This window comes from Mytilus trossulus, unplaced genomic scaffold (assembly GCF_036588685.1).
Source record: "Mytilus trossulus isolate FHL-02 unplaced genomic scaffold, PNRI_Mtr1.1.1.hap1 h1tg000210l__unscaffolded, whole genome shotgun sequence".
NCBI classification, from domain to species: Eukaryota; Metazoa; Mollusca; class Bivalvia; order Mytilida; family Mytilidae; genus Mytilus; species Mytilus trossulus.
Window position 1 is genome coordinate 1,125,953 of NW_026963310.1, and position 27,017 is coordinate 1,152,969.

Sequence of the window (27,017 nt, forward strand, 5' to 3'; positions counted from 1 at the left end):
GCACCATGTGACAGGTTCCCCAACTGGAACAGGTTCCAATACGCCAAGTCGGACGTCTTGATCAAGACCAGCTTTGACTTCCTCTTTCCAGTGGATTGGTACTGGAACTGGAGTGTGATGAGCCACAGGTTCAGCTTCGGGATCCACCATCAATCGCATTGGTGGTCCATCCATCAGTGGCAATGGCTGGTGATCACATGTATTGAAAGTACTAGATTTATAATAGTCCATGAGAAATTGTTTTATTTTTTCAAGGTTGTCTTCAGTTGCTGGATAAGGTAAGTTCTTTGGCATTGAAGGTGGCAGATTCCGTTGAGGACAGTTACATGTGGTATCTACGCTGTTAACACTTCCGGTGTTGTTTGTGATGTTGTGACAGTTTACAGTACCGAGAGTTTGTTGTGTATCGTCAATTTCACCAATTGTTGGGAAGCTGTCGGAGATCATTCGAAGAGCAATGCAAGCTTCTCTGCTGATAAATAGCTTATCAGAGTTGTCAGTAACATATGTCATTTGTCTCGTTTCGACATGTCTGCCTTGATCATCTTTGCCTGAAATGCGGAGTATGGTTGCACCAAGGATCGTGATACCTTTGTTGTTGGCAGCATGCATTTTCATATTGACCGGGATTAACTCAGTCGGATTTATTCCTAGACTATGGATGACCTTTATACCGGCTAGGCAGCTCTGGCATCCTGTATCCGCCATGGCAGAGATTGCAACAGTATTTGTTCTTTTTGTCATGTCGAAACCAAATGCTTCATAATCTTCCGGTAATATTCTTAAAACAAGGTTGACGAAGGGTTGTGGTTGCGATGCCTTGCTGATCCAGGTATCTGAGAGATTATCATAAAGATGATGGTCTATGGCTAGCGTTCTACCATTTATTTTATATGAATTGCTGGACATGCTACACAGTGAATCAAAAACAGCACCTTCACAATCGTCCGTATTTTGAGTAGCCGTACCAGTTTTTGATTTGTCCTTGCTCCTACAAACCTTTTCAAAGTGGTGTTCACGGTTGCAGTATCCACACTTATGGCCATATGCAGGGCAATCTGATTTTCGGAGACGACCTGGTGCACTTTTGCCGTGTCCCTTTTTGCCACAATATGTACAAATTTCATTTTTGTCCCTCACGGCTGTCTGTTTTGCCTTTCTATAAGAGCTGCTAGCTGCTTGAACTGTGTGATAATCAAGTAATCTAGATGCAGAACGTTTCCCTGAATCTTTTGCTTCAACGAATTGAGTGACTTCTTCGAGGGTCATGTCTTGATTTTTGTCACCGAGGAGATCTAGTTGAATTTCTGGATCAGAAATGCCTCGTGCAAGCACGTCACGAATAATGGTGTCTGTATAGTTCACATCTGTGTTACATAGAGGGCACTGTATGAAGAATTTGCAGACACCAGCTTGTCCTTGCAAACGTGCACAAAAGCTACGCACTGGTTCGTCACGGTCTTGGCGCATATTATGAAGTGTGACTCTTGCAACCATCGTATTTTCTTCACGAACAGCAAGTTTCTTGATTGCAGCTAACACTTCTTCCACAGGTTTGTTTGTTAGACTACCCCCTGCTGATCGTGTCAAGTCCTTGCGTAGCTGTTCATCGCAGCATTCTAGAAGCTGAACTTCCTTGTCACGGCCGGCAATTTTCGTTGCTTCAACATAATCGGACCACCGTGATTCAAAATATGCCCATTCCTCACTAGTTCCAGCTGTTGATATAACCGGTCTTTTTACTTTTTCTACTTTCGCTGCTGTGACTGGTCCCGGTGCGTGTGTTGTACTATGAACAGTGATGAGTACAGCTACGATTGCTGCATCAAGATCGTCAGTGACATAATCACATCCAGGTATTGGACACTGTACTGCAGGCATTGCCGTATAAGTGTTGTTCCTCACAGGTCTTCAGTAATTACTGGCCGTGGTCATAAATAAGAACAATGTCTATTTATTCACACATGTCTTTAATGTAGAACAATGACCACGGTAATCTGTAATGAAACATAAAACATTATAAGCAATAATAGGCACAGTTCAGTCCATAGTTATAAGTTGCAAATGTACATAAGCAATTATAACCCTCTAATCACCATCGATTTTAAATTTAGAGTATCAATTCTCTTCGATCAGCCATTTTGTCTTCTTTGCCCGATAACTGACAACGATATGTCTATAAACCACAAAGAAACAAAACTACAGTAACCGATGTAGTCGTAATTGCGTGTCGATATCTTGTCAATCGTACGGTTGTTTTATCCGACTAACTAACTTGATACGGAAAATATTCTTTTTTTTTTAATTACCATGGTCTGTTGTTTTTAAACTGTTAATATTGGAATTAGGTAAAAAGTCAAAGTTGAAATCATAAATAAGGCCACACCAATTTGATTCCTTGTTCGACGGACCCGCCCGCACCTATTTTTTTCAAAACAGATTTTTTTTATTTTTATTATATTCCCGCTTCCCGCATCCGGAAATGAAATCATGTCCATTTCCCGCACCGTTTTTTTGTAAATATTATATAAAGATCTCATTTGTTTTTTAAAATCACAGTCTAGCCTTTATATAACGATTTAAACCCTATCAGCACCCCACAACACTGTAAATATCTGCAAGAATATTTGTTTCAGCATTAAACCAATTTATTCCAAGCGGGAGTGCTCCGATATAAATAGAAATACCAGTACAGAACAAAACGTTGGTTTCTTTCCCCCTGACTTATATTCCCTATAAAAAAAATGTTCGTTGTTAAAATAAAGTACAAAGAACTTCTGAAGGATTTGCCTTCAACAGCAATTATAATGTATGGTGAGGGTCATACCCGCTGCAGGTTTGTGCACCTGTCCTGGTTGATTCAGGGACCTGTCGTTCAGCAGTTATAGTTTGTTGATGTGGTTCATTGGTATTTCCCCGATTGGAAATATTATTCAGATCGTTGGTTTTCCTGTTCGAATTGTGTACAATACTAAGTTGTGGTCCCTTATAGCTTGCTGGTTGGTCTTGATCAAAGCTCTGTGTAAAAGGCCGTACTTTGACCTATGTTTGTTATTATCAGGTTGGGACCAACCCTCCCTCAGACAAGGGCCTTGAAGGGGTCATTTTACCATGTTTACTGTTGTAGAATAGAAAATCGAAATACTAAGGATTTGTACAGTGCTACTATACAAAACCTTTGACAACTTTTTTACACAAAAAGAGGAGAAATGCTTTATATTTTAAACAACTTTTCTAAAAGAGGGATGGGTCCACTTATTTTGAATAATATTAAACTGTTAAAGTAAATGTGTTAACATGGTTAAAGTCCAGGAATATTACAAAATTCTTGGACATGTTTTGACCATTTAATACCAAATATTATAGTTCTTTGGGAAAATATAAGCCCTTTTGTACTTAAAGTGTTTTTACAAAAAATATATATTATAACTTATTTTGACCCCTCATAAAAGGGATATTCATAACATTAAGGGGTTGTTCTGAACCTGATTATGACTTGGATGGAGAATTGTCTCATTGTCAGTCACACATACATAGACCAGATTTAATTATTCAATTATTTCTTGTTGAACAGGGAAAAAATACTTCAAAAATTAAAGAGATGTCAAGGTACAAGTGATAAATCAAGTTTTAATATAGTCAAAACCTACTATTTTATGTTTACAAAAAAAAATTATAATCGCTCGCCTTTACTTTTTAAGCTTCGCCTCAAAAATTTGCAAATTAAATATTTTTTTATTAAAATTTTCAAATCGCTCGCTCGCCCCAATTTTTGGAGTCCAAAAATCCGTAGAACAAGAAATTGAATTGGTGTGGCCTAAGTGTTCCGTGAAAATTGTTTTCGAAAATCTAATTTGTTCATAATTCTTTAAAGTAATAAACCTTTTTCAAATAAATTCTGATCTTCCCTCATCTGATCACCAGCATGCCTAAAGGTATTACTTCCAAAGGTATTGTGAGGGGTATGAGATGACACGTCCAGGTATTCAAGCGATTTCCTGTCGGGCTTGCAAGTTCATGCATCGTTTCACTTCTGCAGGTATTGACCAGTGTATGATGACTGTACACGGCCAATAACTTATAACTTTCCATTTTGTATAACATACAACTCTGTCTTACGTGTCATTACTAACCTCGTACGCTTGTTTATAAATAACATTTCTGGTGTAAAGAATATAATTCATAAACATATAAATAATACCCCAAAAATAAGATTTGATGAAATTAAAATCTATTTAAATATTTTTTCCAAGGGAGAATTTGGGAAAATGTAATATATACTCGTTGTAAATAGTGAAGGACAGATTAGAACATACCAGAAATATTTATTTAAAAAAATGTACGCACTTGTCGACGACTCGTTTATACGACGTGGTAGAAAGTTGCGGAACTATATAGCGCAATTTAAAATATATACATGTATACATTGAACATAAGAAAACAACATATATTTTGAATAATAAGGTAAAAGTTTTGTAAATAGACTAGTCCACGTATGCCAGCAGTATGTAATCATCGAATGTCGATAAACTATTGTATACCAAAAGCAGAAGACGATCGAAGAAGAAGAATTAAGAGAACCAATTTGAATTAAATACAGGTCGATGTTTAACTTGCTTTGGTTCATCGAAGTTGTGGACATAGTAAAATCACAGATTTATATTTCAATAAGATTGTTCTCGAACAAAGGAGGGAATTCGTCATCACAATTGTTATATATGCCACTGGACGAACACTAATTATCCCCAAGGGATGTGAATATTTGGTGGGAAACTATTGAATATCAAAGTTCCAAATTAATTTCGGGATTATTTTTTTTCTTGGTATTCAATACCAGAAAAAAGAATAAATTGCTTGTCCGCTAAATAGGGGTATTTTTGTCAGATAAAAGACTTTAAGTTATATTAAAAAAATAGGGAAATATGACATCAAATTGGTTCTGTCTTTTTTTTAAACATCGTTAAAAACAAATGTGTGTCTAAGGTGAACGCCACAGGAATCCTGTAATACTAGTATGAGAGTATAGCATGTAAACATTCCTTCTTAATAATATGGTTGTATCGGAAATCTTTGATATGCATGTAATATATATATTTGCCACATGACGCCCATAGCTCTTTCTTATTCTTTGGTATTGCTATAAACATCGATGGTTCACACCCAAACAAAATGGGACTAATGTACCTTCAGAGCTTCTCCGTGTTATACACTTGTGAAACTTAATATATAGACGAAATTTCGGTATTGAAATGAATCTACATATCACAAACAGGATGTTTAAATAACGATTTTAAGTAATCACCTAGCAAACCAATATAAACGTATGGCAAGATATGACCATGAAGGAATTTAGTTTTTGTCAGACGCAAGAACTCGTCACTATCATAAACGTATACGTGTGTGTTCTGATGTCATAGATTTTAACGAACGTAATCAATGCATCACTGGTAAATTGTTGTGTCAGGGATTTCGATACCATAAACTACTTAAAACTTTTACTAAATTCTTTCATAGATACAAAGATTTGATTAGTAAATTTGGCTATACCTGTAGAAAGCTTATTAAAGATGGTATTTCTCATCCTAAATTTTATGGTAATATTGTACTTAAAGCGAGGAAATCACTATGTGATCCTTGTAAACTCATCGAACCTTTAAACAAACTTATAAGTAAGGGTTATCGTACCAATATTGTAATTAGATCTCTGAATATAGTTCACATTGGCACTAATATTGATTTTGTCATTAGCAAATTAAAACATAACTAAATTTCATTATCTTTTGAGGCGAGATGTATAGGGGACACAGCCACGTTAACTTTTATTTCTATAGAAGTCGCTCTTCACTATACTACTACCTGTCGATACATTTATTTTTGGCATTGCACAAGTCATGTCTTCTTTGACCATTAATGACGTTAAAATACTAAATCCCTGTGATGTGTTTTAGTCGATTTTAGTCTCTGATGCATGATTTTTTACTATTAATTGGTTTTGGCTTTTAACTAGCTGTCAGTAACTGCGAGTACTCTCAAATCGTATTTTCTTGTTAATTCGACCTGTTGATACTGTTTATAATGCTTTTTTGTCATTTTTTATTTATATGGATCTTGGCTGTATACCAGCTTTGATTATTTGTAATATCTTCAATTTTTCACTTATTCTTACAACATTTGTATAAACTTCAAGATTATAAAAAACCGGTTTTTTTCTAAAGTGAACATTGATTGGTTAAATATTTCTCAGTGTGTTTGAATTTGTTTGATAGCCTTTTGGTCATGACTGTTTGTCTCTAATATTTAATTTACTGTGCATTTGTATTCAGATATCGCAGATCAAATTTATTCGTTCTTTGTGTAATCATACGTTTTTTGATTGAGTTAAGTCTGCTAATTGATATTTTATCGTATGTTTTTATATGTTGTGATGTTATGCTATTGTTTCAGAAAAAGGGAGAAGGTTTGGGCCCATTAAAACGTTTAATCCCGCTGCAAATGTTTGCACCTGTCCTAAGTCAGGAATCTGATGTACAGTAGTTGTCGTTTGTTTATGTAATATATACGTGTTTCTCGTTTCTCGTTTTGTTTATATAGATTAGACCGTTGGTTTTCCCGTTTGAATGGTTTTACACTAGTAATTTTGGGGCCCTTTATAGCTTGTTGTTCGGTGTGAGCCAAGGCTCCGTGTTGAAGGCCGTACTTTAACCTATAATGGTTTAATTTTTAAATTGTTATTTGGATGGAGAGTTGTCTCATTGGCACTCACCACATCTTCCTATATCTACGTATATATGCATGCAGTTTCAAATATCAAGAACAAGCGGTCGATGTCGATAGTTTCGTTTTCTAACTGTTCAGAGTTAGACATGTCACTTGTTCATTCTTGGAAGCCTTCATATTTCCCGTTCAATGATGGGAATTCTTTCTGGTTGTGTTGACTATAAATGCTTGTATGGAAATTCTGTTGTTTATCTGTACAAGTGGTTGTATTTCCTCTCCTTTCCCAACAAACAAACTTACGAAACGCTACTAGTCTGCTTTTTTCTGGAGCTCATCCTCAATGGCGCTTATACGTAAGGAAACTTACATGTATACTAATAATGATTGTTTCAAGAACAACGATGTAGGGACGAACTATTCTAAATTCGTCAATATCAGTTATGGATGACTAAAATATAAGTTTAATTACATCTACTGTATAACTTATTTGGATTAATGACGGCTATCATGTTCAAAATTCACAAATATTATCATAGAATTTAAAAAAAAAATGTACAAAAATCCCCCCCACAAATAATGTCTTAGCTTAGATAATTGGTATTCTTCTCACAAAAAGTTCGTGTAAATTATTGTTCAATGAATTTAATTATGTAAGAATGAAATGTTAAAAAGAAACTAAAAAAAATCATGCATGTTGTATGTTGTATTTTATTTCAATTAAAAACTTTAAAATTGCGATAAGTTTACGAGCATTTAAACACAGTCAGATTTGAATACATGTTAAGAAATTCCGATAAATTCAATGATATCAAACAGATGTGCAATGGTATATCCTTATCAAATTGGGTAATATTGCATTTAGTTTTTATTAAAGATTAAAACTACTATTTTTTACTTCATATTTGAATCTTTACGCCAATTGACGCTAAGAAAGTAATAAAAAAATGTTTCATTTCATTTTTATACACTTTCGGAATTACGAATCTGAATTCTATTTTCTTTTTTAATATTTACACAATTTAATTATTGTATCTTTATTCTCATCGTGTATTAAATCTTAGTGTATACTCAGGCTTTCTAATCCTTTCTGTTTATCCTTTCCAAATAACAACATTCATACCTGTGTACGCTTGAACTCACACCTGCGGCTAAATAGCTACAAGGTAAACGAATTGACCTCAAGCCGAGAAATATACAGCGACCTTTACAAAATAATATATACACTTTGCTCACACATTAGTTGCATTAAAATGATTATGAAAACAATAACGGTAAATAGAACGGAAATATTTTCAGTTCAATATCAGTAAAAATGTTCAATAAATATTTTATGAAAAAATCTCAACAATAATAAATGAAATGTATTCGAAAACATTTACTAGAGATAATTGTATAGGAGTTCAATTCAATCAATACAAAATGGTATATGCATATTCATTTTCGTTCATTCTTATATTGTGGTTAATAACTACGACCATTCGTCAGCTGTGCGCTTTTAATTACGTATATTGTCGATAAGAGTTAAACAGATTTTACTTTTTCCCAGAATTCAACAAATCGGGCTAATACGTCACGACCCACTCGAGAATTTCAACCAAAAAAGTTACAAATACTTGATTTTCTCCGTTATTAGAAGGAATATAAATTTAAAACTTTGCAAATGTGTTTTTTATGTTAAGATGAACATAATTAGATGACAAGTAAAAAATCGCGGAATTTCCCTTTAAGATCTCTTTCTTAAGTTTTTTCTCCCTTAGCTCACTACTGATGACCTCCATTTTTCGGCCGGTGACCCAAACAGGAGGTTGTATAATTGACTGTTTTTCCCGGAATTGCCTAAATAGCGATAAGGTGTATGAGACCCCAATAGATACTACGTTTTGGCAAAGTATGAACAAATTCCATCATTTTTATTTTATTCTCCCATACCACCTTAAGGTATGGGTGTCTTCCTCCATCTTGGATTGTAAAAACAGAGAACCAAAGGTCCAGATTTTTCATCAAGTAAGCAAAATTTGATGGAGGAATGCAGATATTTGATATGAATTTTCATTTAAAAGAACCAAGAATAAAAATATAACTTATAAATATTGATATTTTTACAAATTTCGATTAATTTTGGTTTAAAAAAATAAGTAGATTGGCATTTTCAGGGGAGGTAACTCTAAAACAGTGCATTTTTTTAAGGATACTACATGGAATTTTCCTATTTTGTATTTTAGCCGGAAAAAACTTACGGTGACCCTATCTTTTATTTTGATATTCTCAAAGCATTGTCTGAAAGCTATCTTTTCCTTAAGTATTTAACAATTCTATCCTTTTGTTTAGTCTCTAATCACTAAATGGTGTTTTTCCCTGTATAATCCATTAAAATACTTGTGATTAAAATGTGTCATTTTTTCACGTTGTGTAGCTTGAGAAAATGCGCGGTGGCCTATCATTTTTATTATATTTTTTAACATATATTCATAGATACTACGTTTTGGCAAAATATGAACAAATTCTATCATTTTTATTTTAGACTCCCATACCACCTTAATGGTCTCGGATGTCTGTAATACTTATGACATTCGGCGTAATTCATTAATACTATAATAAAGCCTCGTATGCAGGCCGTTAAGTAAGTAAATTAACATACATAAAGATGGTAAACTACAAACTTATGTAACATTCAAGTGCAACTTCGGATTTGAAAATTATTTGTCAATAATTCAACATTTTGAGCAAAGGAAATGTATTACTAGATTAAGAATATTTGCTCACAATTTGCAATTTCAATCTGGTAGATACCAGGGTACTCTTCGACAAAACCAAATTTGTCTCAGGTGCACCTCAGGTAAGGTTTAGGATTAAGTTCATTTCTTATTTAAATGTGACACTCATTTATTAAAAAGAGAGGAATTGATGCAAAATATATTAAAATCATGTCCAAACTTTCAAAATTTAAATATTGATAACAAATTAATTAACATGATCATATTAACATATATTCATAGATAATACATTTTGGCAATATATACTTTAATATAAATTTGGATACCCTGTTAAGCCTGCACAAATCATAAAAAGAATTTCAAATTCTTTGGCACCGTCCCTTGATGATCCTTGCTGGCTGGACACAGAATCTATAATCTTAAAAATATGTTTTTGAAATATATTTTAAATAATTTAGGAGTTTGACTCATCTGCATTAAGTACAAGTAGGGACTCCCCTTTAAGCACCGACTCTTGGTGCTTTCTGCAGTTTAGTCATATAAAATATCCTTTATTAAATATACTTGGTTATTTGCAATATACCTCATAGTCAAATGTGGGAGTGCTTATTTGTATTGTTTTTTTATTGGGTTCTTTTTGTATTTTTTTTTATATAAAGATTTCTCCACACAAACTACTAATGCCTCATGTTTGTCTTTTCAAAGTGAAAATACACTTACCGGGTGCACTTGAGTCAATTTCAACATATTATTCATTGCCATAATAATACATTGCAGCACTGCTGGTTTTCTGTTGTATGTTATTTTATTTAATTTTTGTTATAACACTTGTTACATATCTTTTATTGTGTGTGTATTGCATATGTTATTGTTTATAATAGTATTGTCTGTATAATATGCCCTCCTGGGTCCCTAATTTGGTAAATTCTATTCTATTCTATTCATGCTGGGGGCCTCTTGTTAAAATATTAGGGTATGGACTATAGGGTTATTGCCCTTTTTTCTACTTCCGTTTGTTTGACTGTTTAATGACATGGCCGAAGATTTCTAACTGGAGAATTATATGTTTAAAGAAGAACAGCTTAATGCCTAGCTAATTTCGACTTAGAGTAGAACTAAATAATTGATAATGGTAAGCTTATCTGTAAAGTGGAAAGAAAAAAAAATCTACTTCTTTTACCTCTGTTCAGAAACTGTCTGTTGTCTGTTGTCTGTTGATATAATTTTGTTGTTGATATAATTTTGTATCACTATCAGTTTTCTTGAGTATGTACCGGTTATAGATACGGAACCGTACCTCTTCTACTTTGAAGATCTGTGTGGGTAAACTGCAGTCGAAATTTCCATATAACAGATATATACTATTCAACCAGTGCACGCCAAGTTAAAGTCTCAGATAAACCAAAACATGCAAAAATTTCGTGTGCATTTTATGAAAAAAAAAATACACCTTATCACTATTTCTGGCTGAACCAAGAATCTGTCCCGCTTCAACTATTGACTTCATACAACAATCACTTTTCCATTGTGGCTAAGGCTTCAGATGATTTGTATTTAGTCGGAGATTACTCTGATGTCTAACGGCTGTTTTGCCAGACAAGCTGGGGCCGAGGGATGTCAGAGCTCGTCCCATATCAAAAAGTGGATATTTGCCCAACCAAAATAGATGCGCTGCTTCGTCGCTTCTGGTACCGACTGACGGCCTTGGAATTATATAAATTGGGCATCAATCTGTTAATTTTTCATTTATCTCTTCATTTATGTAAGTTTCACCTACCTGCCAATCTTTATTTTTCCGTATTTTAACAGTTTTCACAGAGACACATTGATTTCGGCATTTTGCCTTTCATTTTCAAAGATTATCACGTGACCATGAGAAAACAGTGATGATTTATGCAAATGACCATAATGTAACACCTCGTTCATTTACGATGCAAGTTATAATCTAAATGTCCGAGAGCTTCCGATTGTAAAGTGGTTGGAACTAAATGCTTCATACCGATCTCCTGTATTAAAGGAGGTGAAAAATCGTGGTTGGCTACTAAATGTTAAACATCGATCTCCTATGAAGGAGGTGAAAAATATGAATATTTGCATATTTTGAGTCTCGAGACCACAAACTCTCTCATAACTTGACGTCCAAAAGTGAGGAAGCAGCGCATCTATTCTGGGTGGGCAAATATCCTTTTTTTTTTTTATATGGGATGAGCTCTGACGTCCCCTGGCCCCAGCTTGTCTGGCAAAACAGCCGTTGGACGTCAGAGTAATCTCGAACTACTTTGTATTATGATGTCAACTTTTACGTGAATCTGTGTGATGTCCAGGACAGACAAATAACAATAATACATTTAATTTTTCGCTAATTGTACGCATCACAGTTTTTTGTCATCCTGCATTCATGAGTGATCAAAAGGGGTAAATAAGGACTAAGTATTGGTGTTAAGCAATTAAATAATCATTTCAACTTTTGACAGACCTGTGTTAAATTAATAATCCCTGGCTAAAAAACAACATGATGAAAGACCAAATTTATACCATTGATTATATGCAAATAACTTTGTATTTAAAAGTAAAAGATGTGAGTATGAGACAGTTCTCCAATACAGACCAAATGACATTAAACTTAGTATCTACAGCTTTTAGTAATCATTAGGCCTTCAAAAATTAGCAAAAACCCATACAGTAAGATCATGACAAAACAAATTTATGTAAAACAATTTGAACGAGAAAATTAATGTCCTGGTTTATATTAGTACAAAGCAAAATAATCAAAAATGAAATATGTCAATTTAGTAAGAAAATTAAAGAAATCAATACTTTTCTATATGAACCAAAATAAAAGATCAAAGAAGACTAGGCATACAAAAGTCTTCTTTGATCTTTTATTGTAGTTCATACTGGCATGTTCATAGAATACCCCTACAAAAGTGCCCCTGAAATTGGGCTAGATTGTTGCATCAAACTGATTAGTAGGGTACCGATGTAGGGGTATTGAGGGCCGATGAATTTTCATCATGTTCATCATACATATTCAAGTACATGGACAACAACCACTTCATTTTATTGCGTTGACATATTCTAAAATCTGCATACTTTTACCTGTAAATACCAAGTAGTACATAGAGTATTTGAATTCATGGTTAACCTATATATATAGCTATATATACTAATATGAAATCATTGATATTTTGCACCCTACAAATATTGTAAAAAAAATTGTCCATAATATATATATACATGTATACATGATAGAGGACTCAGAACTGTGATGGTACATGTGAACCACATTGGTTCGGCTTGAGTGGGATAATAGGACTCAGAACCGTGATGGTACATGAACCACATTGGTTCGGCTTGAGTGGGATACTAACATTGTGATCTTTACTTGTTGATAGCTTAATTATAAAGTTTCCACAAAAAATCAAGTGAAACATACTTAAAGAAAAGTCAAGAATAAGGTTGAGACATTTTATTAGTTGTACAAATTGTTGCTGCATATATATACTTCAAAACACTGGTTTGCAGACCAAGATCATCTTTTGGCTGCTTTGTCCCCCTTGATTTGTTGCCTGATTTAGTTGTACATATACTTTTAACCTCCTCATGCATGTCAAATGCTACATGTATACATATTTTTTAACCTTGTCATTCATGTCCAATGCTTAAAAATGTTTGGGACTTGAATTATACCTTCTTTTTTCCTTTCCTTTGTAAGCAGTAAACCTTCGTCTTCAATTATCCCTCAGCCTGAGAAGCAATCTTGTTTTTGAATTAAAGTTGAATCATCTGCCCTGACCAGTGCCCCCAGCCAGTGCCCTTCAGAGTGACCATCATCAAAACACAGAGTCCTACATTTACATATGTATATACTGTGGTACACACAAATTAAAAACAAATCAGACAGACCTCAAACTTAAACTTCTAAAGTGAGGTGTTATGGCATAACAATGTTAGTACTCACCTCTTTTACCAGCATACCTTCCATAGTTAATATACAAAGAAAATATCCACCAAATATAAAAAAGTATGCAATTTGAGACATCTGTCAGGTTTTCAACACATTGTCACTGGTTCTTCATATACACAGTACAGCATACCTTTTTTGTGTACAAATGTATTCTATCTTATATGTTATATTTTGCTAAATTTGGTAGTAATTATTTTTTATCTTTTGTCGAAATTCTTTTACTGCTAATTTCTGATGACCAATCAAAACTCATCCTGATGTATTCCTTGTACATGTATTTGTTAATTTGACCATTTGTTAATTAATTACAAGATTAAACAGGTTATATTTAAAAGTCGCATGAAAGTACATGTATGTTAATTAAATATTAGAATATTAAATCAATAAATTGAAAATCAACATTATAAAATTTAGAAAGTTTATTGTGTCTTAATTATAAATATATATAATCATGATCTTTAGATAAATATTTTTTTTTTGTAGTGAATTTAAATACAAGTTAATCTTTTCATTAAATATAGCAAGAAATAAGTTATTTAAAGTATATATTTTTTTTAAGTAGTGAATTTATATACAGGTTAAAATGTTTTCTTTACAAGAAGTAGGATATTTAAAGGCCAGAGTATCGGACCAGATTGAGAACACCAATCATTGTACAAGGTCTATAAATAGATCATCATTTCATTGACTACCCTGTGTATATTGTTGACAACTTTGGATTTTCTGGTTTCTTTAAAAATTAAAATACCTATATCCTGGTCAGCTGTTAAATGTGATAAGGAAATGTGAAAAAGTAATATCTTCCGATAATGTAGTGTTTCATAAGAGGTATTAATAGCAAACGGAAATCTATTTTATGATAACATCATGAACATTGTAAATTATCGTTAAAACAGTAATTTATCCTGTTTTTAATGACATGAGTTTAAGACACTTAAGCCTATATGGATTGAAAATTATATACATGCTAAATGTGCTACATGTATGTTTATTTAGATATATTTTTACCTGTATTCAAGATCCTCTGATAGATCAAGAATTTGTTATAGAAATGTGATTGTAAAGTATTCATTTTTCATATGGAAATAACAAGCAACATTGACATTTCACTTCAGAAATTTAATTTGGTGGATTTTACTAAATTTAATATTATATTTATTTGATTTTCGTATATCGGGTACACACAAGTAAGGTATTTATCAGATTACAATAAATCTAATGTTAGAATTGTCAACAGGATTGTAAATATAAACTGGTGACAAAAATAGAGAAGTTGACAAAATTCATTAAATGCTAGTGAAGAATTTATAATCAATTCAAATGCAAAGACAGAAAAGGATATATGGATATTGGATAAGTGAATGATCGAACTTTGCCGTAAATGAACTAACGGTCAATGCACTCTCTATCCTGAAAACATTGGATGATTTGACATTAAGGCAATTGAAGAAATAATTAGTTGAAAAGAAAGGAAAATTTCAATTGACGATATTTCTTGAAATTTAATTGGTTTCTGTTTCAATAAAATCGATTGTAAACAGATGACATTTTGGAGAAGCCTAAAGAATTTTAAGTTTGTGTTCAATTTTGGATAAATTTGTATTCTAAAAAGTGATCTCATATCATGGATCTGTGATTAATTCTGGATTTTTAAAGTATTTACAAATGTAGTGGAATATTTCAACATTTTGTCAAACATTAAATAACATTTTGTTTTTGTACTTTTATTTGCTAATATTCTAATTTCAATGATCACGTTTAGCAACATCTGTAAAAAAACCATTTAATGGACCTAGACTTGTAAATTTCATTTTGAGATGCATAATTATTTCTGCCAGCTTTACAATTAGCAATATATACAAACAATAGAGTTTGCCTATAATCGGCACTTTACGATAAAATTTGATGGTGTAGTCTATATTTGGCTTAAGTCATTCGTCAGCACCTGAATAACTATTGGGTTTGGAATCAGCTGAGAAAGATCAGATCAATACACGTAAAACCTAGCATTCTGTCTGGTGTGTTAGTCAACATGCTGGGCACAGTGATGAGAATAGAAAAAGAACCTTATATGGAAAATCAGGATCTAATTCTTCGTACAGGTAATTGTTGATATTTTATCTGATTTTTCACTTACCGCTAATCTCTAAAAAAAAAAATTAAATATTTTTTGGTATATTGTTGCATTTTAAAGATGAAATTGCTGCATAAATTATAAAATAATTACTCATTGAGATTTGAGAAATGTTATTGACAATTTTTATATTAATTACTGAGTTTTGATTCCGCAGCATAGTTTTTCAACAGATTCAATTGTGGGAAACAAGTAACTGTTTTATGATGATTTTGTCATTTTAAATCATACGCAATGAAGGAAATTTAATGAAATTAGACTTTTATGAATTGCTTTTTATGTACGTAAGATTTAAAGATTGGTGAAACAGTAAGGAAGCCAATTAAGGCACCTTTATCCTTTCATGTTAGCTTGGGATGAGTAGCTGAGACATCTAGTACCTGTTCATATAGCTTGATTGTATTGCATCAACCAAAAATATCCAATCTGATTAGTGTCAGACACATTGGGTTCAAAATTAAAGATAAACCAAAGAAACAATACAAAATTAGCACACATTTCGTCTAAATAAGCAAATACATTGCTGATGTACATGTATTGTTGGCTTGCAAATCATTAATTTAACCCTAGTTGAATTCAAATTCTACACACAATGTGTCACAGTTTGGTCAAATTTCTTCTAAAAAAGCGAAGATATACTGCTGATGTATTATTGTCTTGCAAGTCAATGATTTAATCCTAGTTGAATCCACATTCTTGCAATATCTAATTTGAACATTAATGAAGACTGTGTTCATGTGTTCAACTTCAGCATGTTCAATGAACATTCATTTAATATCTGACTGTGTATCACAATACATTTTCAATAATTGATCCCTGAATTTAGACAATGCATGTATTGTATATTTATTCTTGAACATTAAAACTCAAATAATGAGAACAGATAATGAGATTAAGACCATTGTCCAGTGACTAGTACTAAAGGACTTAATAGTTATAAGAAATAGTTCCAATGAGTTCTATACATAAGGCCTTATATTTGACTACAATAGACCACTTTCGAGTTCATCCGTCACCGGCAAAAACTCGTCAATTATGTACGCCTTTATGACGTCATTTACCAGATAGAGGGGCTCGCCTGTATCCCTGCACTATTTACGTTCAACAAGCGTCTAAGTGAACGTCTTTGTGCAGGATAAACTAGAAATAATGGTTGCTCTGTAGGTACTTACTGACAATTCCATAATGACAGCAGTGTTGATTGTCAATTTTGAGAATTCAATTTGCCGAATAATTCGTACAATATAGAATTATAGTTTTCCAACCACTCGCTCAACATTAGAAGGGAAGTGACGACGCCCCTAAACGCACAAATGACGGTGATAAAGGCGCGTATAATTGACGAGTTTTTTCCGGTGACGGATGAACTCGAAAGTGGTCTATTGGTTCCTATACATGTTCTTTTTTCATATACAAATACTGCAATAAAAAAATGATGCTTTTTATAAAAATATGTTTGTATAGTACGAACATACATTTGTAAAATCTTTTTGAAAGTTTTCCTAAAGTTAAGATTAAACTTGATGATTTACTCTGTAGTATTAAGTCTTTTGTTTATATACATTTTGCATTGAATTTTAAACAAAGAATTGTTTAAGTATGTCATTTTGGATTTAGACTAACAATGCATGGTATTTAATGGCAATAATTACTTGTAATCGTTATGAATTACATAATGTTTGACATTGACCGTAAACTGAACTACATTTTGTAACTATACAAGTATGTATAGGTAAGTTTAAAAGATTTGATTTCACTTTGAACTCTTTTTTTGTACTTTTGACATATTTGTTATGAGTTAATAAATATAAAGATATACTGTCTTTTAAATATTTGAGGAAGTCTGCATGGTTACGAGGGTACCAGTTTAACCTCACATTAATTTGTTTTGAATATGATGAACAAGAATAATAATTGGCTGTTTCAGAATTTAAAGAATCATGGGTAATTTCATTGTTCGCACCCAAAAATGAAAATAACGTCACATCATTGGTTGAATTTCTAGTGTTTAAGACATTAACAACCAATCATGACGTTTTGGTGTACATTTTTAAAAATATTGCCCAGGATGCATTAGATTCTGAAACGGCAAATTCTAAATCAAGGTAATTACATTTGGGGGCCCCTTAAAATTGGTTATAAGAGTCTTTATTAGGGTATTAATCTCTGTATTCTTTGATTTTAGACTATTTTGCTCTGTTCATTTAACCAAATCCCAACCGTGCAATAAAGCCTTAATGTTTACAAAAAAATGAAACTTGATTGCTGAAAAGTTGAAACACTTTTCTTTATATGGATGATCAAAGTTTATAATACCCAACTTGCAATTAAGGGATAAAGCAAAAAAATGATCTCAGGTGCTCATGAAGTTAAGCAGATTCTACTCCATATGTGGTACCCGTCGTATTGCTCATGTTAGTACAAGCCTGGTAATAAGTCTAATTTGGTAGGTCACATTCAAGAAAATGGGACGGGACTATAGTTTCGACATGGCTGATGCACATAATCCTCTATCATCTGTGAAACGAATATTCCATTTCCAACTCGTGATGGGGTTCGTTAAATTTACAATGAGATTAAGTAATATGTTTCGTGTTTGTGTGCCTTGCCTGAACATCCAAATGTTTGTCTGTCCTGTATTGAGTAAGAGCTTTTCTTTTTCTTTCTCGGAATACAGAAGTAGATTCCTAGGTAGAATTGAAAAACTTCCAGGTTAAAGTTGTTTACCATGAAGTTAATAACATTTATTTGAAACTTAGTAAAACTGTAATTTAAACACTCCCCATCCCCTCTCTCATAACAATGTTTTTCCCTTTTGTGTCTGTCCTAAAGAATCCCTTATACTAAGACTCCTAGAAATCAACCTTCATATGGTTAGGAGACATGATATACAAATATTGATTAATACCTTGTAAAGAGTGAGATGAAAGGTCAGTAAAAAACATTCAAATTTGAACAAATATAACAGTTTCTCATTGTTCAATAACTGAATAGAAAAACCAGATTCACCACGTTTGGTAGAATTATGTTTGGTAGAATTACGTAACAGTATAAAAATTTGAAAAGCTAATTAATGTGTTTTCTAATTCAGGAAAGTATTAATTGATTCAAATGAACTTAAGTGTTACGAGGGAGACCTTGAAGTTCTAGTATTATATATCAAGATTAATTAAATTTAAGTGTTACTAGTGAGACCTTGAAATTGTGGTACTACATGTATTATAACAGGTTAATTAAATTTCTGTATTTGTTTGTATGTTGCCTAGAGTTAGCAGAGAATATCTAGGTCTAGTTTATTTACTTGTATTATACTTATTGAATTCTTTACCAACTGAGTTACAATAATGACTGCTCTTTGGTCGAGTTATTGTCCCCATTTTCATTCTCAATCAATGAATTTTTATAAGAACATATTCACAATTCTAAAACCTATCAGTGTTTAGCATTTTAAGTACCGGTAATACGAAAACATTAATGAAAAGAAAAAATATGATATTTTAATTTATTGAGAAAAGGACTGTTGATTCTTGCTGTCTTGTGTCCCAGTTTTAAAAATGATCTTTTCCTCATAAATAATTGGACATATTTGAACCAAACTTGACAACATTGCACAATTATCATTAAGGTATAGTTTCATGAAGGAGAACCACTAATGATAAGTAAAGGTACATTGTATAGTAAAGGTACATTGTATAGTAAAGGTACATTGTATAGTAAAGGTACATTGTATAGATATTTTGTATGCAGTTAAATATAAAAATGTGATATTTTGGTATGTTATGAGGGGCAGATCCAGCCATTTTAAAAGGGGGGGGGGTTTCCCAACCCAGGATAAAGGGGGGGTTCCAACTATATGTTCCCATTCAAATGCATTGAAAAAAAGGGGATGTCCAACCCCTGGAATCCTCCCCCTGGATCCGCCAATGGTTGCGAATATGAAGTCCATCTCATTTCTATTGACCTTTCAACTATTGTATAGTTGACATATAAACAGTCCAGACAAAGCTCTGTGTCAAAAGTTTGTGTATATTTTAATAAGTAGATAGTTTATATTTATTGGATATATTTAAGAACATATCTTATGCATTTTGTATATTTAATTAGATAGTTATAAGTAGATAGTTTATATTTGTTGTATATATATTTAAGAACAAGTCTTGTATATTTAATTAGATAGTTAATCCCTATTTGATACCTATTGATCTTTAATGTATTGAATTAGGACATAAGTTTAACATGTTTAAGGGTATTAGTGTTCACAAAAGATTAAAGAATATTTGTGTATTGTTAATAGAGCTGATAAATACTTGGTGTTTAAATATCTGTGTCAATACACCATAATAAAGTGTCACATTGTAATTAAATAAATAAATAAATGTTGACAGAGATCATTAACCTCAAAATTAAATGAATTAGCCTTCTTCCTGGTCTTCTTACAAATGCTCTTTTTTTTGGTTAAAAGATTTGTTTATTGTCTTATCTCTTATGTTAGGGTTAGGTTGGAGCGAAAAAAATATTGACTCTGAAAAAAAATTAACCCCTTCTCCCTCTTCCTGGAAGTTAAATTGTTGCTCCATAAACAAAATCCTTGTAATTTTATTAAAATAATACTTTAATTGTTTTGAAAGAAAATAAAAATTAATTTATCCAACCCTACTTCATACACAATAATTACAAACAAGAGTTGAATGGAATTTTCGTCAATAGTTTCTAGTGAATTAGTTTTGTCACATTTCTTTCATTGATTTCAAATGAAGTCATCATCCTTTATGATGTCAAATTTGAAATGCAGACATTGCAATGCAATCAACATCTCATAAACTGAACTGAATGACATATTGAAGCCTGATCTGTTTTACAATTGACTTATTTGTTCTGCGTTGGGTTCTTCATTTCTTCATTTTCTAACTTTTTGAACCAGTTTTCCCCCTTTTGTGTTATTTAATTGCCTAATTATTGACAAAATACATTTGTATTTTACATTGACATGACAGTTGTGTAGAATCAAAGGATATATTTCAAATTTTCTTTTTCAGATCATAATGAGAACCTTAACAGATCCCAGAGTTTAAAGGTCAGGTCAAGGTCAAGTCCTCACCATCACAATAGATTAGGTAATGTACTTTTATATAGTAAGCTTTATCCACCAATATACATGTAAACATTGCAAGAGGGGGCACCATCTCTGTCCAATGGACACATTCTCTATTTACTTAATTTTATTTTATTTTAACAAATATTTTAATTTTGATAAACTTCCTCAATCTTTGCCCTGAAGACATGTTATTCTACATTCCTGATTTGACATCCATAATGAAATATAAACCATTGGTAGTTATGGGAAGACAAATACTCTTGTCTATTGTATAATGTTGTTTATATCGGTTAAATTACCATATAAATGGAATGTTAATAGTACATAGTTGTTTTATAAGTAACTTGAGTGATCTCAAAGATGTTTATGAGGGATTTTTAAAGAACTTAAAAAAAATATATATATACAATGTACACATGTTGACAAAAGTAACAGGAGATTGATGTATAGTTCATTGAGATAACAACGTATATATTTAAAATAAGAGAGTACCCTATAAGTTTGCAAAAAGAAAAAAAAAGGCTTTATATTAAATGCATAATTTATGATAATTTATATATATTTCCACAGAAACCCAATGCAAAAATACATGTATAATGGTGACTTTTAAAGTACTTTTCACATAACCTAGATATTTTTTTGATGGAAATTTTAGCTAATTTTATTGAATTATTCAAATTATCTTCTTTCTAAAAATATGTTTTTGAAAACGTCTGCATTCATTCAGTATAGATACTGGTTAATTTGTAGAACATTTCAAATTTTATATTTCACCCATCATTAAAATTGATTTAATGAAAAGAATTCCATTTACATCATTACTACCATCAGTTTGTCATTAGGAAATCTTTGACAATGTCTGCAGGCTGTTTACTTTTATAGTTTCTTTATAGGGTGTCTATAGGTGTTAAAATGGTATTACCTCAATGAAGCTAGTTTATATTGTAAACATTATGGTCTAGTGATTTCAAAACATTGTCATTGAGAAAATGTGTGTCAAGTTACCTTAGAATAATAGTAGGTTAATGTTGACGATGAAGTAAAAATTGTTTTCATGAAAACTCATGTAAAAACGTAATTGATTGAAAGGATTTACAGCCAAGAGTAAAAAAAAGATAATAATTTTGATTCATTGGCCTTCAGTGTTGATTTCTAGTGCCCTCGTCTCCAATCTTAATTGTCCACAATTGTCAGTCTACCTATCCAAGGTCAGTGGTTTTCACCAAACACTACTGATCTACTGATCTTCCTCAACCTATAAAAACTGACCGCCACGAAATAGCCCAAAAGAGGCCCTTAATTTATAATAGCATCTATAGATCACAGCCTGTAAAAGAAAAGTCTTATAACAAGGATCTATTATAGCTAGTATTTTTGTTCATGATCAATTCCAAATTAGTAATATAAACACAGAGATGTGTTTTGGTCTGTATAAAAAAATAAGAGCATTACTGACGTCATTGGCAGATAAAATCCTTAAATCACAGATGCATATATAGAAAGCTGCAATACTCTTATAGGAAAAACCATTCTAGTGGACAGCATGTAACAGACAGATTAAAAAAATACAATGAACAAACTTAGGTTGATTGATCTATAATGGTGTTTTGTTAACATGGTTAACACTGTTTTTAGCACAATTATAAAGCTTTGGGTATATAACTGCAGCAGTTGGGGAAGCTGGGGAGAAATTCAAGGGTAGCAAAACATGAAAAAACTGGCATGATTAAGATTGAAAATAAAAACACCTTCTGCGGGCGGCGGGCTCAAACAAGGATTTATATAGTAAGACTTACTATATAAATCTTTGTTTATCAGGTTTGAAGCTACAACCTCAGTGTTGTAAGGCTAGTGATGGCCTTAGAGGGACACACTCATAATTCACACCATTTGGACATGGAGGTCCCTGAAAGGAAGAATAAAGGTGTATTCATTCATGACAATAAATCCATACAAACACATGATGACATTAAAATTAAAAGCAATGAAAATATATCTTTATTGTTGTTCTGCATCTTAAAGTTATGGCCAGACCTTCAACGTTAAATAGCCCAAACAGAAAAGAATGAAGGTTTTGATACGCCTGTTGTCCTCGGTGTTACTTAGGAATTAAGGGTATCAGGGGAACTAGCTGTCTACTGACGTATACTTCTCTCTACTCCATAGTTTGGTTATTGGCGACAACGTTGTCGTTATTTTACAGGTATCTCACTTGAAATGTCCCAAGAATAACTGACTCTTGTATAAAGTTACATTTTTAATTCCATCTCAATTATTGAAATATCTTTTATAATTATTAATAGGTGTGTATAGTTTCAGCTTAGATTAACAACTGCCCACTCATAAGTATTTCTTTCTCATTCCCACGATCGCAACTTTAACCTTTCAACTCTAACATGTGTTTTCATTCAATTCTCACTCCGATCTAGATCTTACCAACTTTATCCTAAAGTGCACTCGCCACATCACTCCCCTCTTTACAAAATTCGTTTCCACTCGAATTATCTATTTATGTTACGAAATCAATTATAGAACGAAAAATACAAAAATAGAAATAACAAATGAAGGAAGGAATGCACTTGAACTACATGTTCTAAATAATAATGAAATGTCAAAATGTGAACTTTAATTATTTTACAACTAAATTCTAATGCTATAAAATCTACGTGCGCAGAAAAAAAAATAATCAGTACTTATCAAATAAATCAAAGAACATACATAAATCACAATCTTATGTTTAAATACCATAAACGTATAACATGTGGATTAACAAAATATGTCTAGATTAATAATTTTGATGTTGTTGTACAAAAGATTATTTAAAATAAACGAAATGCGCAAATTACTATATACACAAAAATAAGAAAAAATAAGTAAAAAATTACACATTTTCTTTAAAATTTGTTATCAGGCTCTCAATCTGGAAAGGTAATTATCCTCAATCTTATCTTTAACCGCAATGACCAGAGTCAATAAACAGGTTAACAAATTATTAAGCGTCCCTAATATCCTTACAAAAAATTTCCCATCAGCCGATTTTCTTGACTAATTAATTCTCAATGAAATTCTTCACAATTTCTATACAGTATAACATTTTATTATCAACACGTGCGCACTTCTAAAAATAGTTCAATCATTGAACTCTCGTTTTGACCTCTGTAAACATATGGTCTCTCTATAGGAAAAACAGTAAATTGATATAGGAGCTTTTATCAGAAATATGTGTTAAAAATACATTATGATACAAATAAAAATAAAAATACATGTTTTATAAAATGAAACAATGAAAAGAATATGTACATTTTACGAAATTTAGCGTCTGACAGATGGAATCTTATTGTGCATGTCTGTAACGTACTTTTGACATTCTAAATTCAAATCTCCAAAGTCTACCCACGAGTTGTCTTTTGAATCAAAACCAACCCATTTCACACGGTATTTCCATTTACCCTTGATTCTTTTCTTTCGTAATATTTTTTCGACGGAAAATACAGCATTGTCGCTATTGTTATTTTGTGTAGCATTGTCCTGTGATTGGGAAAGATTCGGTTGGACTTCCTCAGAAATAAAGTCTGCTGGTGTTTCGTCAACAGAAATTATGGCGGGTTCTACGGCATCTTCGTTTAAAGGTGGTGTTATATCGTAAGGTTCATTCGTCCATACGTAACCACGTTTAAGTCTATTTATATGAACTCTATTCTTCAGTAGTTTCCCGTCAGATTTTCGTCTCAACTTAACGTGTATTTCGGAAAGTTTTTGCGAAATATAATACGGACCAATCCAAGGTCTGTTTAATTTTCGTCCAATACCTGCAACAAGAACAGGTTTGTATAAATACACAATGTCACCTACATTGAAATTAGGATTGTCTCTGTTTTTATTTGCCTTTTTTAACATTTCAGCTTTACGGATTTCAATTAATTCTTTAGCGATTTTTCTAGCTATTTCAAGTTCTTCAAGTAAGGTGGTAACGTATTCCTGAGCTGTTTTGTTGACATCTAAGTTCGGTAAATTAGAATCAATTGGATTTTTCGGATGTCGGCCAGGTATCTCACTTGAAATGTCCCAAGAATAACTGACTCTTGTATAAAGTTACATTTTTAATTCCATCTCAATTATTGAAATATCTTTTATAATTATTAATAGGTGTGTATAGTTTCAGCTTAGATTAACAACTGCCCACTCATAAGTATTTCTTTCTCATTCCCACGATCGCAACTTTAACCTTTCAACTCTAACATGTGTTTTCATTCAATTCTCACTCCGATCTAGATCTTACCAACTTTATCCTAAAGTGCACTCGCCACAGTTTTATTTTTGAATGTGAGAATGATAATTGTGAATATAGAATTGAATTGCATACTGATATACATGTATCTGTGTTGGATTTCAGAATTTGAATTCTAATAATTGCAATATTTACCCAGTTGTATTATTCACAATACAAAGTTAAAAAAAGAACCACAATAATTTCTAAATTTACAGTATTTGAAGTTCAAAGCTATTTTCAATCACATATTATGCCTTATTTAATTTTAAGTTAAACATTTCTCATTGACTGCAAAATAAAAGTAATACTAAGAAGCTAATGTAAGTTTTTTTGTATGATGGCCACTGTTTTCAATTAAGTAAATGGTATGTTTACTTCATGCCATTTAATTAAAGATAACTTGTTTGTATTCCATATATTTAATTAGAAATAGCTTGTTTTCTTTGGTCCATTTCTAATTAATAACTTTTTTTCTGTGGTCCATTTAATTTAGCCATGTAAGATTTCCAATACGTACATCAACCAGGAAGTCAAGAGATTGATTACCAGTTTATTTGAAAGGGTTAAAGGTTATATCACCTAGGGAGAATTTGATTGTCCATTTGGGAGAATTGAAGCATTTATTACATTAAATCTATTGATTACCATGATAAACACTTTATTATACATACTTTATTGTTTTGATTTACACCTTATTTATGTACAGCGCATTAAAGATGCATGAACAAAATAAGTACATGTCATAATAGTTCTTAGTGCAATAAGGTCATACATGTTTCTCTCTCTCAGAAATGGGTTAATAAGGTTCTTATTAGATTACTGCTCTCAAGTTAATACAGTCAGGTGTATAACGGATGTGAGAGGTATATGCTTAAGTTTTTTTGAAACCTACGAAACAATATCCTTCATTCCTGGGTGGTTGATAAGAGAGATATATTACATTGTCGTAGATCATACAGTGTGTATACATGTATGGGTTGTCATAGTTATTGTGATGATTTTAAAAGCGTAACCTTTACATGTTTGAACATACCCATGGTACATATCTTCCTAGTTCGGCAAACAGGACCACAATTAAAACCTGAAAATAAAAAAGAATGATGGGATTTATTGATAAGTTAATTTTACGAAATAATCAACAGCTAAACAATTTTGTTTGACAAAAACTTTTAGGATATAGATGTTTTAAATTTTATATCATCTTATGTCACTTTAAGCTGGCCATGGGTATTTGAGTGAAATCACAAATGTGAAATGTATAACTAGATGTGATCAGACTTTAACAATAATATCTGACCCTCTTAGATGGAAACCAGAACAATTATTTTCTTGCTGTTCTTTTGCCATGGCGGTCGAGTATCATTAAACTTTCTGGTCAGGCTGGGTATATTGAAATAAGAGATAATTCAGAAACAAATATCCAATAATCTGTTGTCTTGTTGTCAAAGAAATACACAAGTAAATTCACTAATCTATTTAATAAAATTCCATTTCGGACACTATTTACATAACATACAGTTAACAAAATGCACAGTTCATATATTCATTGGCACATTACTTTCACATATCACAAATGGATTTCATTACAACTCCGCATCAAAATCAGCAACAGTGTCCAATACTGTGCACACCAAAGAAAAACGCCACAGGCATAGTGTTCTAAACCACGCAACAGTCTGAGCGGACAAAATATCAAAAATACATACAGTTGAATAGTAATGACACAACTTTCTATGAATCTATAAGTTCTCCAAAATAAATCGACTAAAAACTGCACAGAATAATAAATTCCTTTTAACGTTTCACAATGTATAGTTCTTTCTCACCGTCAATTCTCCTCTTTAGATAACTTTTTACATTGTATTGTTCCTAAATGTCTTGCCTTCAATCCTCTATCCTTAAAACTGAGACAGAAGGCCCTTATATATAAATTGCCACCAAAAATGCACCAACTATGCACCAACTATGCACCAACTATGCACCAATAATTTGACCTAAATTCTACTTGTTTATCTGACCTAAATTGCCACCAAATATGCACCAAAAATGCACCAACATATTTATACATAATAAAATACTACTTAAACTAACATATGCTAAAAGGCTATGACCTCTATGGA

The 27,017-nt window shown here is 32.1% G+C and overlaps 1 protein-coding gene across 7 annotated transcripts in view; it reads left to right on the top strand.

Moving 5' to 3' along the window:
- Nucleotides 1-10,443: 10,443 nt before the first annotated feature.
- The window catches only part of LOC134700994 (transmembrane and coiled-coil domains protein 1-like), a 62,890-nt gene continuing 46,316 nt past the window's right edge, over nucleotides 10,444-27,017 (top strand). For 3 of the 7 annotated variants that reach the window (XM_063562137.1, XM_063562138.1, XM_063562139.1), the window contains exons 1-2: nucleotides 15,174-15,500; nucleotides 20,569-20,646. In XM_063562137.1, the coding sequence (XP_063418207.1) occupies nucleotides 15,431-15,500; nucleotides 20,569-20,646 (148 nt within the window). In that variant the 5' untranslated portion in view covers nucleotides 15,174-15,430. Of the gene's footprint in view, nucleotides 10,564-15,165; nucleotides 15,501-20,568; nucleotides 20,647-27,017 lie in introns of those variants that run through there. The other 4 variants (XM_063562142.1, XM_063562143.1, XM_063562140.1 and 1 more) reach the window with 3 other exon arrangements.